This window comes from Neoarius graeffei, chromosome 13, assembly GCF_027579695.1.
Source record: "Neoarius graeffei isolate fNeoGra1 chromosome 13, fNeoGra1.pri, whole genome shotgun sequence".
In the NCBI taxonomy this organism is placed as follows: Eukaryota; Metazoa; Chordata; class Actinopteri; order Siluriformes; family Ariidae; genus Neoarius; species Neoarius graeffei.
This window is the reverse complement of record NC_083581.1, coordinates 64,013,243-64,029,037: the sequence shown is the minus strand read 5'-3', so window position 1 is coordinate 64,029,037 and position 15,795 is coordinate 64,013,243. Positions and strand designations below refer to the sequence as shown.

At 40.0% G+C, this 15,795-nt stretch overlaps 1 protein-coding gene across 2 annotated transcripts in view; it reads right to left on the bottom strand.

Moving 5' to 3' along the window:
- Positions 1 to 15,795, bottom strand: part of ptpn11b (protein tyrosine phosphatase non-receptor type 11b) — a 74,245-nt gene that overhangs the window by 28,176 nt on the left and 30,274 nt on the right. For both annotated transcript variants that reach the window (XM_060938312.1, XM_060938313.1), the window contains exon 2: positions 12,719 to 12,841. In XM_060938312.1, the coding sequence (XP_060794295.1) occupies positions 12,719 to 12,841 (123 nt within the window). The remainder of the gene's footprint in view (positions 1 to 12,718; positions 12,842 to 15,795) is intronic.

Sequence of the window (15,795 nt, the reverse complement as noted above, 5' to 3'; positions counted from 1 at the left end):
TTTTTAGCTTTCTCCTGAAATGTTTTTTTTTATTTCTTCTTCCTCAGGGTAGTAAAACTCGCTTTCGCTGTGAACACTGTCGTTATCACTATCCATGCTGTAAAATTAATGCTATTCTCCTGAGAAATGCTGTCAAACATTTATAAGATTTTTGATAATCTTATAAATAAATCTTATTAAAAAAAAAAGATAAATGTTGACAAAAAATGCTACTCTGTTTGTTGTTGTTGTGAACGAGCGAGTCGCCAGAGGTCCATAACCGGGGTCCGTATCGTAGGATATGGACCCGCTCGCCAGCCAATCAGAGCTCAGGATTTGATCTAAACTGTACCGTGAAAAAAAATTAATAGTTATTCCACGAAATCGAGTCGTACATGAGCTGATAGCTGACCAGACGTGTAGCGCTGAGTCGGCTATAAGCCATGTATGACGAGATTGACTGGAATAACTGTTTTATTCTATCCACATTCACTGGATTTTGAGAAACAGAGCATTTTTATTTTTTTGCAAATTTGATAAATAAAAACTTTATACAAAACATCCGACAAAATAATTTCCGCTTAGAATGTAAACAATCTGGCGAAATGACAGGAGCAATTTGTGAAAAATGCAATAATAATAATAATAATAATAATTATTGAAAAATGAAAATAATGTTCTTACCACTTTCATTCCATATTTTGTTGCTTGTTTGTATTTTTGGGGTTTTGTTTTCGAGTTTTTATTTCGTCCTCGGTTGGTTCAGCAACACGCGCCGCCATTTTGTTTTTCTCTACACATGGTATATGAGCTGATATCCTAGTAGTAGAGAAGCTAATCAGAGCGCACAATTGCTTATATCCAGTGAATGTGGATAGAATAAAACCATACACAGACACACACACCCTTTAGGTCAGTGTAAAAGTGACAGTGCAGTGGTATTTACTGCGGGGAAGATGAATGTGTAAAAATAAAGTAAGTGTAACGAATGGCGCAGATTTGGAACGATGACGAAAACAACAACATCATCCTTTAGGCCAGATTGAATATGGACAAAATAACACTGCTATGCTCCAGCCTCTTATTCAAGGCTGTCTACTCATTCATTTTATCTTTAGAGCTACATGCATTCGACATTGATTTTACTGCCAGAGCCAGGCTTGGCAGAAATGGGAGCAGAGGAACACAACAATGCTAGTGAGTCACTCTACATGTCTGTGTTTAACTATTTCCTTCCTGAATGCATAAAAGTCCCACATACTGTACACACACGGATCACAGTCGGCTCTACACTGTCCTGTATAGTCACCATAAAGCAATGTATTAGATGTCGAAGAAGTTTATATTTATATGTGCGGTTTAAAATCTATATGTATATCTATCTATATGGCTGTATGTTCAGACAGCCGAGGTAATAACGTATTATGTAAGTCAGGGGTGGGGAGGGAAAAAAAAAATCCATACCAGCAATAGGGCAATGTTCATTCCCCCTTGTTTGGGAGCAGTGTTGAAACTGAGTGGGTTCCAGTGTCATACTTTAACCATAAGTAACTTATTTCAACTGTATGTCTTTATACATAATTCATATGAAACGTTTAACCAGGAGGGACGTATTTACCTCTCTTTTTTCATTGTGGGCTCCAAACAGGTTTGAAAGGTCATTTCCTGAACAGTTACAGCACACATCACCTGGCACTGATACCGTACATCACCTGACACATTAAACTGACCTTCTGTGAGATGTTTGTATGACAGGATTCCTCGCTACATCCTCTCTGTACGAGCTCCGAAACTGTTAACAATGGAGCCGACGGCATGCCGCAGTCTCCACCCAGGAAACTCAGAGCGAGAGAGATAAGAGCGAGCGAGAGGCATGGACGAGAAGATAATGCCCTGATGGAATACTTCTGTGTCCATTTAGCTCCCAAAAAACCTCCAGGCCTTTATCTAATAATGCTCTTTTAAGGCAAGACTTTCCTAATGACTTTGTAATCACCCTCTCAACTCTCACGGGGAAGAAAGTAACTTTCAGTCTGCATGGCTGTTCATTCTGTTGGCTGTCTATAGAGGACTTTACACTGGACAGAAAGATGGGAAAGCTTTTTTCAGTGGTGCTTTAGCTTTTTAAGAAGAAGAATACATAAAGCAAATTTGAAAGCACTGTATGCACGAGTTTGAAATCAAAGTAACTACAACCCTCATTTCCAACTATAAATCTTAAAAATTAATTAAAGTTGTCATACTCAGTACATACGTTTGTGCACCCCAGGACTACATGAATACAAAAAAAAAATGCAATTAATAGCAAATTACTATGATGTTGATCATGTCAGGTTATATGTGTTTCTTTATTGTCAGTAACAAAAACACTTAAATAGGGTATGCTAATATATTAACTCTTAGAAGTCTGTATTTTGCAGAAAAAAAGCCTTTAAAAGTTTGCATATTAGAAATGGTATGATACCACACTTTTTCTTTTCTGAGACCAACACCAAAACATAGAGTATGAACTGATATTGATGCTCGTCTGATGTTTTTGAAACTACTAAGCTTTAATTTTTAAATGAAGAATTTAAATATTACAGGGAAAAATACCCAGATTAAAAAATGACTTACACAAGCTTACAAAGCTTTACACAAAATCACTTGCATCACAAATATAATAATAATAATAAAAAAAAAAATCAAATCTAACAAAAACACCATTAAGGCTCTTTATATGTAAACATTTACTGCTGTAGAATAAAAATCCATTTCCAATTTTTTTTCCATTTCTTATAGGATCAAATTTATTCTTTTTTTTTTTTTTTTTACCCCCAATATAGGATCCACCATTATTTTTTATTTAATTTTTTGGGGGCTGTTATTTACCCGAGACAGATCATGGGTGTGTATACACACACACACACACACACACTATATATATATATATATATATATATATATATATATATATATATATATATATATATTTCATACAAACTACATCCAGGACATTGAGTAACATTTTTTTCCAGTATCGTCACTCATGAGGAAATCGCTGAATTGTTTTGATAAATTTGGGTACTTTTTGTTTGCGAATGTGTCGATATAACAGAAAGAAAATTACATGTTGGCTTAAAGATATGAAGTTTATCTGCTCAAGTTGAAAAACTTGCATATTTCAGACGAAATACATTGTGGATCTAAGTGACCTATTTTTCGACATTTCATTCCAATGACGTCACGCCCAGTGTTTTCCTGCTGACTGGACGCGTGTTGTCAAAATTAAAATTCTTTTTGATTAACTTACACACACACACATACCATACATACATATATTAAAGGTTGGATTTTTCTCATTTTTTCAGAGTGAGATTAAACTACTTCACCAAAAGGTGGACATACTTTTACCAAAAGTTTGCAAATACTTTCCCGAATGCGATCTGCAGTGATATGTGATAAGTTGGATGCACTGCTGTCCCCTTTAGCACTGCCTTGAGCCCCTTCTGTATCCTCTGAAAGAATTTTGTAGCCCTTTCTTCTTCTAATATTCAGTTCTTGCAGAATAAAATCAGGACTAGAACTGACAGAGTCAGGGTAAAACTCTGACCTGAAGGAAAAAACAAACTATTTTTTCAGTTGATTTCACCTTTTCTTCTGGACTCTCACAATTTTTTTTTATGAGATACACAATTCAGTGTACAGCATAGTAGAATTTTCTCTTAGTTGAATAATTGAAATACATTTCTTACTTTTTCACCCAGGAACCATGAGAAACCATTTGCAGTAAACTGTAACCTTATGTTGACGACAACTTCTTGCGTATTTGGTAAGAATCACTGAGCAGAGAGTGTTTATGCTTGCAGGGGATTAGGCTTAGTAAAGATTAATTTAAGTTGACTGAGATTAAAGTGGAAAATACAGGCATAGGAATCATTTCCCACATTTTTTCCCCCACATTTTTTTTAGACCTCTAAAAGAGAACGTTAATCAATATTCAGCACTTACTGATCCAATTGCATAACAGTCTGTGACACTGAACACAGTGACCGGCGCGAACAACCGCTTCATTTCACCACTTTTTCTTCCTGTTTGTGTTTTAATGTTCATGTCAAAACTAGTCAATGTTTCTCAAACATGATCCATTAAGCTTGGTTCAGTTTTACCAACTTATTCACAATCCAAGGTCCGGGTTCGAGCCCCGTGGCCGGCGAGGGCCTTTCTGTGTGGAGTTTGCATGTTCTCCCCATGTCCGCGTGGGTTTCCTCCGGGTGCTCCGGTTTCCCCCACAGTCCAAAGACATGCAGGTTAGGTTAACTGCTGACTCTAAATTGAGCGTAGGTGTGAATGTGAGTGTGAATGGTTGTCTGTGTCTATGTGTCAGCCCTGTGATGACCTGGCGACTTGTCCAGGGTGTACCCCGCCTTTCGCCCGTAGTCAGCTGGGATAGGCTCCAGCTTGCCTACGACCCTGTAGAACAGGATAAAGCGGCTACAGATAATGAGATGAGATGAGATTCACAATCCAGATTATGTTCAGCTCATTTCAGCCTGAGAATTACACTGCGTAATTAAAGCTTTTATACCAAAATGCTGTTGAATGCTCGATGCTGATTGGTCAGAAGGTGTTGATTCATTTTCTGTAATTATACAAATCAATGTAAGCTAGCTAGCCAATGTGCTATAAAGTGAGTCTGGCTTCTTAGGGATTCATTTCTGCTTGTGGAGCAAAAATAAACAGAACATTTGGCCATATTGTGTATGAAATGTCAGCTACTCAATATTAATTTCTTGTTTATAGAACTGTTTAATAAAAGCAATAATCACACTCACAACTGTACGGTCATACTGAATATCGGCACATCTGTAATGACCTACAGCACTCACCCTGCCGGCTCGTACCCACGGCCAAACTGCAACCGATATTCAGTATCCTTGACTTGCAAGTGATGTCAAAGCAAAATAGAAACCCGGATGTCGGCCATGTTTGTGGATATACAAATGCGGGGTCAAGCGACAGTCCATACAAAACAGTCACGCGTGCGCAACTTTCTTTGTTTTTCCACTGTTTTAAGCATTTTTTTTAGCTATCTTTCTGCTGTATATGGTTGTGGTCACAACAGTACTCCTGACCGTAGCATGTTCCGATTTTTTAGAATTCCGTCCGTGATTCGGAAAAAGAGCGGGGAAACGCTGAGGCTTAGTATGGAGAGGAGACGAGCATGGCTGAACAACATCGGCAGAGCTCGTGTTTGCAGTAATCATTTTATCTCAGGTGAGATTCAAAAGCTCTCTCAATAATATCATGGAAGAATTTTATTTCGTGTTGCTAGAATTTCGCTATTAAATGAGCGTTCTCTTGTTGTGGTTCACTCAGTCGTTGTTATAATTTTAACACGTGTATTATCAGGCCTTTCAATTACATAATGCACCCTGTATTTCTGAATTTGGGCTTTTTCCGTCATGATACAGTGTAATTTGGGCTTTTCTGCAGGCGCAAAGTGTTGTTTTCCCAGTGCTCTGTGTTTAAACCTGCTGCTGCTTTTTTAGCTACAAAGTTATGAATAAATAAAGAAATCTCATCTCATCTCATTATCTCTAGCCGCTTTATCCTGTTCTACAGGGTCGCAGGCAAGCTGGAGCCTATCCCAACTGACTACGGGCGAAAGGTGGGGTACACCCTGGACAAGTCGCCAGGTCATCACAGGGCTGACACATAGACACAGACAACCATTCACACTCACATTCACACCTACGGTCAATTTAGAGTCACCGGTTAACCTAACCTGCATGTCTTTGGACTGTGGGGGAAACCGGAGCACCCGGAGGAAACCCACGCGGACACGGGGAGAACATGCAAACTCCGCACAGAAAAGCCCTCGCCGGCCACGGGGCTCGAACCCGGACCTTCTTGCTGTGAGGCGACAGCGCTAACCACTACACCACCGTGCCGCCCTATAAAGAAATCTGTGAATGTTATTTTTACCTTTATTGCAAAATGTCTACAGCATTAATCCCTCTTGATGTACATGACAAAAATAATTAGAATACAGTTAGTTAGTATTTAAGAGATGTGTCGGGGCCTGAGGAGAGCCTGGAGGAAAGGAGCCTGGGAATGAAAAAACAAGTTCTGCACTGTATGCCATCAAAGAGACGAACCTGTAGCAGACCTGCGACGCAAAAGGTTTTTCAGTCACATCACAAGAATCGGCAGCGCAATTCACAGCATGTGGTCGGGTAAAAGATCCTAGTTTAAACGAAAGGCCGGTGTCTAAGACTATCATCAATAAGAGGACCAAGCTCCAAGTCACTGATTCCACCCACACTTACACAACCGTGTGTATTTAAGATGCGAGCTGTATCTTAAATACGCACAGTTGTGTCCTGAATAGCTCTCTTTTATTCAGTCTTTTTACCTGATTTACCTCATGTGGAAATCCCGCTCTGGTCATTGGTACGCGAGTCTCGCTCCTCCATGAAATCATGGCGTGCCGATCATCGTTGATGGAGAATTCATGCTCTGCGCGAGGCTTACGGCTAGTGCGACGAACCCGCAACAACATGGGGATGGTGCGGATTTCAGGTCAATTACGAGAAATACATGCTAATTCTTGCTAATTTTGGTGTTTTTAAAGAAGAAAGTCAAGACACTGGGTTTTATGCAGCCAAGTTTATTTAATCAACATTGTTTTTGTTTTACTTTTGGTAGTATATTTTGGGTGCTTGACCTTAATCTGGGCGCCTTTTTAATTTGGGCGCCTATGATGTTATCCGCTGGAGGTTTCATGTAATTGAAAGGCCTGATTACAATTTCGCTTCTAGGAGCGCCATAAAATTACATGATAGAAACAATCCAGACTGGGCACCCACTCAGAAAATGGGCTATGTTTCATCCAAGGTCGGACTTGATTCTTCGGCAGCCAAACCAGATAGAAGGAGATATCTGGGTACTTGATGGTCAGTAGAAGTGTATTATTTTCAGAAAAGTCTGACTTTTTTTAAATAATATGGGTCAAAACCACACATATCTATCTTCTCTTCGTATCGAATTTTCGCTCGACCGTTCAAATCGTGGTAATGCTGAGAAAATTCAGTATTGTTTACAGACACACTTTCAGTGGTTGCCATCCTAGTTGCTTTGTATATCCACCATCATGGAAGATGTTCATGACGTAGCACGTTTTGATCACATGCTTGCAAGTCATCTATAATCACACTCTTGTTCACACAATATTGCTCGATTGTCTTACAAAAAAACCGTTGCAATTCCTACATAACTGAAATAGACAATCAGCATCCATGTGACATCACAGAACAGAGCTTCATGAACTTATACATGCTAGTGCGTCTTTGTGCCTATGGGGGAGAGCAGGGAGACTTGGGACAGTTTGCATTCCTATAAATTAATTTCAACCAATCAGCTCTTAGATTACATCAGAAGTTAGATGCTGCTCCTCAGAGTAACCAACTTGCTTTGGAGCCACAAAGCTGGACACTGCAGTAAGGTTTGTGCAGTTCAATATTTTTCTCAACCAAAACTTGTATTTTCTACTTCGCCTCCACCTCCATTCTATGGTATAATGTACGCTGGTAGCCTGGCAAGCCAGACTAAATGTGAATATTTAGTCTGGCCTCGATCTGTAGACATTTCCGATGGGTGTGGGAGGAACAAACCGCTGTCTTTCAAACTGTCTCTGTGCGTATAGGCCAACGCTCTGACCAATCAGCGCAACAGTGACTGTGACGTAGTCAGAGCGACAGAAAGCAGTGGGGGAGGCCTTGAAATAAATAATTTTTCAAAATGCGTATTAATTAATAAACAGGTTCTAGATATTAAGAAGTTTGGAGATAATGACCACAAGTTTGGAGTCTGTACCACATACTTAAAATACAGTCTTATTTTTTTCAAGTGTTTTTCAAGGGTTTGCTTAAACTGGTTTTGAGAGTTTTTATTTAGTGGTGTTTGGTGAAATAATTTCCCTTAAATTTAAAATAACGGGAAAATAAGAAACAATCAAAAAGTAATGTTTCAAAGCTGTTTATTAATTCTTCGTACTGCACAAACTAGCCCCATCCTTTTGGCTACGAGCGGAGCCAGCTGGTAGATCAGACTTTTGCCATAGCCGGTCGGCAAAACAGCGAAAACGCCCTTCTTGAAAAGGAATGAGCGGAGAGCCTCTTCCTGCTCATGTTTCAACGAAAACTCCAAGTCTAATTCTTCTAAAACTGATTCCAAAGCGGAGTCAAACGTGCACTGTTCACTAGCCGTAGCCATCTTTCCTGTTGTGCTTTCTCCAGCATCGCGCAGCCTTGTCGTCACTCCTGCAAAAGCTCGCCCAAAGAATCCAAACAAAAACTTTGCGTTGTGATTGGCAGGCACGATTTGATGCCCGGGGTGTTTTTGTTTATATGGTCCGAGGCTAGACCCACTCGTTAGGCAAAAAAATTTTTGGCCGCTAGGCAGGTGGGTCTAGTTTACTAGGCTAGTACGCTGGTGAATTTTGGATTTATTAGGGATTAAAAGTATGTAGCCTAGAGTTACCAGATACAGTATTATTTATTAAAGTGCATATTCTGGACCAATTTCGTGGGTGTTTTTTTATATGAAAGTATGTCCCTTTACACACTCATCCAGAAGGGTAATTTTGCACAAGGCCATCTGTCTACAGCAGAAAAAAATAAAATAACAAAACACGTCTGGAAAAATCCCAAGGGAGTCTGGAGCCAGATTCGTGACGTTATCTGCGGAAGTGCGAGCAGGTTGAGAGAGCTTTGCACGGTTTCAGTGCGCAGCCTGTGTAGACCAAGCGCTCCCATTTCTCTCTCATTGTCCGGTCTTTTGGGAAACGATGAGTACTAATTCTATCAAGATTGGTGTTACTACACCCTCCTACGATACATCTGTTAACCATTTTAATAATTACGCAATAACGTTGAAGAAATTTGCAGAAAACCACCAGGTCGTTTTCTCATAAACAAACCAGTGCTGACATAGGATTCAGAGGGAGGCGTCCCGCACGTGACGTCACGAAAATCAATGTTTGCCGGGAAATCCAAATGCCAAGTTTTTTCAGAGGTGGACCAATTCGCCTCAAATGCCTTGATTTCAACTGAATTTTTCTGGTATTGTGCAAGGTAAAAAAAAAAAATTGCAGAGAATGCAGAATGTTACAGATATTTGACTAAAGTTTAATATAAAATAGGAGAATTACACTGATCTCGCTCCTGAATTTACCCATGATACGCACTTTAAACTCTGGGGAAGAAAAAAAATTAAGGATTTTTTTTTTTTTTTAATGGCCAGATGAAGAGAGTTGGGACAGTTCATCATGTTACAGGTTTTTTCTTGTGGTTTACAAATATAACTGTTTAAAAAAATAAGTTAAAAATATGGGAGTGTACGTGCATGAGGATTACGCTTATTTCATTCCTTCTTCAGAATGGAACTGTTTTGTTGAGTCAGGTTTGGGGTAAACTGACATTTTTCTATTGCTGTACCAACATCGTGTGTTCATACAGTTCATATGTTACACGTTTTGATAATAAATTAAAATTAAACATGCAAGCCTACAGTGGTGCTTGAAAGTTTGTGAACCCTTTAGAATTTTCTATATTTCTGCATAAATATGACCTAAAACATCATCAGATTTTCACACAAGTCCTAAAAGTAGATAAAGAGAACCCAGTTAAACAAATGAGACAAAAATATTATACTTGGTCATTTATTTATTGAGGAAAATGATCCAATATTACATATCTGTGAGTGGCAAAAGTATGTGAAGCTCTAGGATTAGCAGTTAATTTGAAGGTGAAATTAGAGTCAGGTGTTTTCAATCAATGGGATGACAATCAGGTGTGAGTGGGCACCCTGTTTTATTTAAAGAACAGGGATCTATCAAAGTCTGATCTTCACAACACATGTTTGTGGAAGTGTATCATGGCATGAACAAAGGAGATTTCTGAGGACCTTAGAAAATTTGTTGATGCTCATCAGGCTGGAAAAGGTTACAAAACCATCTCTAAAGAGTTTGGACTCCACCAATCCACAGTCAGACAGATTGTGTACAAATGGAGGAAATTCAAGACCATTGTTACCCTCCCCAGGAGTGGTCGACCAACAAAGATCACTCCAAGAGCAAGGCGTGTAATAGTCAGCGAGGTCACAAAGGACCCCAGGGTAACTTCTAAGCACCTGAAGGCCTCTCTCACATTGGCTAATGTTAATGTTCATGAGTCCACCATCAGGAGAACACTGAACAACAATGGTGTGCATGGCAGGGTTGCAAGGAGAAAGCCACTGCTCTCCAAAAAGAACATTGCTGCTCGTCTGCAGTTTGCTGAAGATCACGTGGACAAGCCAGAAGGCTACTGGAAAAATGTTTTGTGGATGGATGAGACCAAAATAGAACTTTTTGGTTTAAATGAGAAGCGTTATGTTTGGAGAAAGGAAAACACTGCATTCCAGCATAAGAACCCTATCCCATCTGTGAAACATGGTGGTGGTAGTATCATGGTTTGGGCCTGTTTTGCTGCATCTGGGCCAGGACGGCTTGCCATCATTGATGGAACAATGAATTCTGAATTATACCAGCGAATTCTAAAGGAAAATGTCAGGACATCTGTCCATGAACTGAATCTCAAGAGAAGGTGGGTCATGCAGCAAGACAATGACCCTAAGCACACAAGTCATTCTACCAAAGAATGGTTAAAGAAGAATAAAGTTAATGTTTTGGAATGGCCAAGTCAAAGTCCTGACCTTAATCCAAAGGAAATGTTGTGGAAGGACCTGAAGCGAGCAGTTCATGTGAGGAAACCCACCAACATCCCAGAGTTGAAGCTGTTCTGTATGGAGGAATGGGCTAAAATTCCTCCAAGCCGGTGTGCAGGACTGATCAACAGTGACCACAAACGTTTAGTTGCAGTTATTGCTGCACAAGGGGGTCACACCAGATACTGAAAGCAAAGGCTCACATACTTTTGCCACTCACAGATATGTAATATTGGATCATTTTCCTCAATAAATAAATGACCAAGTATAATATTTTTGTCTCATTTGTTTAACTGGGTTCTCTTTATCTACTTTTAGGACTTGTGTGAAAATCTGATGTTGTTTTAGGTCATATTTATGCAGAAATATAGAAAATTCTAAAGGGTTCACAAACTTTCAAGCACCACTGTAGGTATTTTATTTTTGTTCCAAGGCCCCCTCAACGTCTCATGTCTCCTGGCAAAAAATAATGACACAAAAAGTGAGGCTTGAAAAGCCAGTATATGCGACGAGCTGAGAAACTAAAGTAAACGCTCTGTCATGCAATATGAATGCAACGCTACCTGCAAAGAATCTCACACAACCTACAAAAGCTGAAAATCTGTCCCAAGATCTCCCCGCTCTCTACACTAATTAGAAAATCAGAGTGGATAAGTCAGAAAAGAAGCCTGTGGTGTGGCTGGACCACATGGTCCTATTGTGAAGCATACAAGCTGTAACATGAAGCCTCACCACCAAAGCCACAGGCAGCAGGTCCAGGGTTCAGCAGCCCCTCACCTTAAAGCTGTTATGAACCACCACTGTTGATTCCTTGCCAGCAGCCGCAACACACAGTCCGGTCTCTCACCCCCACACCCCACAACCCCTCCCTTTCTCTCGAACTCCTCCAGACTAACAGCTGCAAGAGCACACGATGCCACCACAAGCTGAAAACCTAAACACTTCTCTCAGACATCCTGGACAGTGTGAAAGAGCAAGGCCATCTAGGAACACTGACGTTTTGTAGTTGATACAAATGCTTATATAGCTAGAACAGCCTTTCTCAACCAGGGTGCCGTCTGGCTTTGTTAGGGGTGCCGTCAAAAAATTATATATTCTAACATTGAAATAAATAAAATGAATTAAAATTCCAAAAAACGATAGTTACACTAATGCAGATCATCGCCGCCTCATGCATCATCAAAATTTGTCTCACGGCCCCCTTTCCCATGTCACAACGTCGCTGCCGGGGTCAGCGTATGGTCAGCGTGACTGCGTATATTTTATATGGGGCTGCCTTGAGAATTTGCATACTTCTAAAGGGTGCCGTGACTGAAAAAAGGTTGAGAAACGCTGAGCTAGAACACAAACGATGAAACCAAGCAGTGCACACTAACCGTGAATCGAGAAACCCATGACACTAATCATTTAATTTACTGTAAGACTTACTGAATATGCTATGGGTTGAAAAGAAAAAGAAAGAAAAGACAAAATGTTTGCAGAGAGACAACTTCACTTACCAGCACTATAAAAAAAAAAAAATAAAGCTATGTATGCATTTCTTCTTCTATGTTTTCACTGTAATTTTTATTTCTCTTCTCATCATATTTTAAGACAGTTTTTTTTTTTTTTAATCATCAGGTTTATGGTTTTTTTTACTGCACAACATAAATGACCTGATTTTGTGTGCGGCGTGGAGCCTGGCCAACTTGCTATTCTGTACAAACATTGAGCACACTAATGCGTCACCAGTCTTGAAAGTGCTCAAAGAAACCACAACGCTCACTCAGAGATCGATAACGCTGCATACAAATGTGCTCACTGTCTAGCCGGAGATGTATGCATCAAGTCCACCAAACTGCAAGGATGGGAACAAACAGCTTGTCTGAAGTGATCAGTTAGCAGCTGTACTGGCCTGAGGAATGAATGCTCAATCTTCTGTGTATTCAGGAGCAGGACAGAGTGGAGAGGAGCATAAAAGACACAGCAGTGAGGTGTTAAAGAGGCCCACCTGACAGACAGTGTGAAGTCTCCTGGGTTGCTTTTGCTTGGTCGAGCCAGGAAGCTGCCGTGGACGCCTCGCGTCAGGAGGAGGTGCTCTGCCTCGATGCCACTGATGTTGGGGTGAAACCACCTGGAGGAATGCGAAAAATAACATACAGCAGTGTCACTACAATTCATCTTTATACAACCCCAATTCCACAAAAGTCGGGATGCTGTGTAAACTGTAAATATAAACAGAATGTGAAGATTTGCAAATCATGGAAACCCTATAGTTCATTGAAAATAGTACAAAGACAACATATCAAATTTTGAAACTGAGAAATTTTGTTTTTGTTTTGAAAAATATATGGTCATTTTGAATTTGATGTCAGCAACACATTTCAAAAAAGTTGGCACAGGGGCATGTTTACCTAGTCTGGCTAACGCGACTTCAAAGCTCTGCGAGCATTTGGTCTGGCCAAGATATTAAGCCCAACCGTTTCCCAAAGTGCGTGGTTGACCCGCCTCCCTGAAATGCCTCAGTTTGCTACTGGTCGAAGCCAGAAAAGGCTGTGACGAAGCTTAAACCAATCACATCACTCTTTCCTCTGACGTATGCGACGCGACGGGGGTAACTGGTAGATTAAACTCTTACCGAAGCCGGTCGGGAGCAAGGCGAAAACGTCCTTCCTTTCAATAAATACCTCCAGGGCTGCTCTTTGCTCCGTTTTCAATGAGAACTTGCTCCATGTTCATAATGTTTCTAGTGAATGAAGCGCTTCCAGCATAGATTCTGTAAACAATCTATGGCTTCCGGTCGCAGTTCTACTACGTCACTGCCTTGAACACGCCTCTACCCAGGGCCGTTGGAGATGCTCAAAGTTGATTGGCTCCCGATTTTTCGGGAGCTTGGAAGAGCTGTAGATAGCTTGCCTGGCCAGACTAAGTTCGCAACAGGCCCTCGTGTTTCGTCACGCTTAGGATGGGCGGGCCCAGGCTAGTGTTTATCACTGTGTTGCATCGCCTCCACTTTTAACAACACTCTGTAAACGTTTAGGAACTGAGGAGACTAATTGCTGTAGCTCTGAAAGAGAAATGTTGTCCCATTCTTGCCTGATATATAATTTCAGCTGCTCAAAAGTTCAGGGTCTCCTTTGTTGTATTTTGTGCTTCATAATGCACCAAAGGTTTTAAATGGGAGACAGGTCTGGACTGCAGGCAGGCCAGTTTAGCACCCGGGCTCTCCTACTATGGAGCCATGCAGTTTTAATATGTGCAGAAAGTGGTTTGGCATTGTCTTACTGAAAGACGGAAGGCCTTCCCTGAAGAAGATTTTATCTGGATGGCAGCATATTGCTCTGAAACGTGTATACATCATTCAGCATTAATGAGGCCTTCCCAGATGTACAAGCTACCCACGTCATGTGCATTAATGCACCCTCATACCACCACAGATGCTGGCTTTTGAACTGTGCACTGATAACAAGCCAGATGTTCCCTCTTGTCTTTCGCCAAATTAGTTTGTGTTTTTTAGCATTATACAACTTTTTCAGTCTTTTATTGCCCCGTCCCAACTTTTTTAAAATGTGTTGCTGACATCAAATTCAAAATGAGCATATATTTTTCAAAAAACAATACAATTTCTCAGCTTCGATATTTGATATGTTGTCTTTGTACTAGGTTTCCATGATTTGCAACTCTTCACATTCTGTTTTTACTTATGTATGTTTTACACAGTGTCCCAACTTTTTTTGGAATTGGGGTTGTAATAGGATACATCAGTAAGAAAATATACAGTGATAAAGGCATATTATATTTGCATTATGCAAGGAATAAAATATGACAAGGTGTGCTGTTGTAAGAAAATAATCAACAACGGAGTGATGTGATGTTTTACTACTCTTACGCCACAGTAATTTGCCAAAAATTATATTTCCTATTTAACGCAGCTTGTTACTGAGAACCTGAAAAATGCAAAGCCCTTCATCCCAAACACTTTCCTGTGTCGGAAAGTTTAAAGGAACACCTCTTACCAATACTAAGCGCTGACGCCCGAGACTCCGTCCAAAAATGCTAAACAATCTCCTTACTAAATATCTCATGACATCAATGATGATACTTTTTTCTTTTTTTAAATAATAACGTAACTTTAAATCCATTGTTAGGTTTCGTATCACCATTTGAAACCAAAGTAACCTCATTATTAACAAAGACATATTCCAGATCACACTCAAAGTAAACTGTATGAATAAAGTGTCTTGATGCTGAACCACTGAAGGCTAAGAGAATTCTCCGTAGTAAGTCTGTTCCAAACAAATAACTCTACACTGATCGGTCACAACATTAAAACCACTTGCCTAATAGTGTAGAGATCCCCTTGTGCAGCCAAAACAGCTCTGACCCATTGAGACGTGGGCTCTACAAGACCTCTGAAGGTGTGCTGTGTTAGCTGAAACTAAGACGTTAGCACCAGATCCCAAGTCCTGCAAGTTGTAAGGTGGGGCCTCTATGGAGCAGACTTGTTTGTCCAGCACATCCCATAATGCTCGACTGGATGAGATCCGGGGAATTTGGACACCAAGTCAACACATTGAACTCTTTGTCATGCTCCTCAACCCATTCCTGAACAATTTCTGCAGTGTGGCAGGGAGCATTATCCTGCTGAAAGAGGTCACTGCCATTAGGGAATACTGCTGCAATGAGCAGTAGGCATGTAACAATTCACCCAATTCATGATTCGGTTCGATTCGCGATATTGGGTTCACAATTCAATTTTGCCAGGATATTTTTAGAAAAAAAAAATTAAATGAAAATCTTATTACAAAAAAAAAGCAACATTTATTTTCCTGTTCTTTATCAATTTATATATTCCTTTTGTTAAATGAAAATACTTTTATAAATACAAAATTTATAAACATTTCTAAAGGTTGGAGTAAAATATAGTAACCTATTCACTAAAATATTCCTTTTATTAACAAGACATGGTCATCACTATCCCCCACCACGAGCATTTTATGAAGACCTCAACACTTACGCCCTTATAAGCCCGTTACTTTAATACTGACTTATGATGTCATGCGTGCTATGACACCTTCATAAAATGCC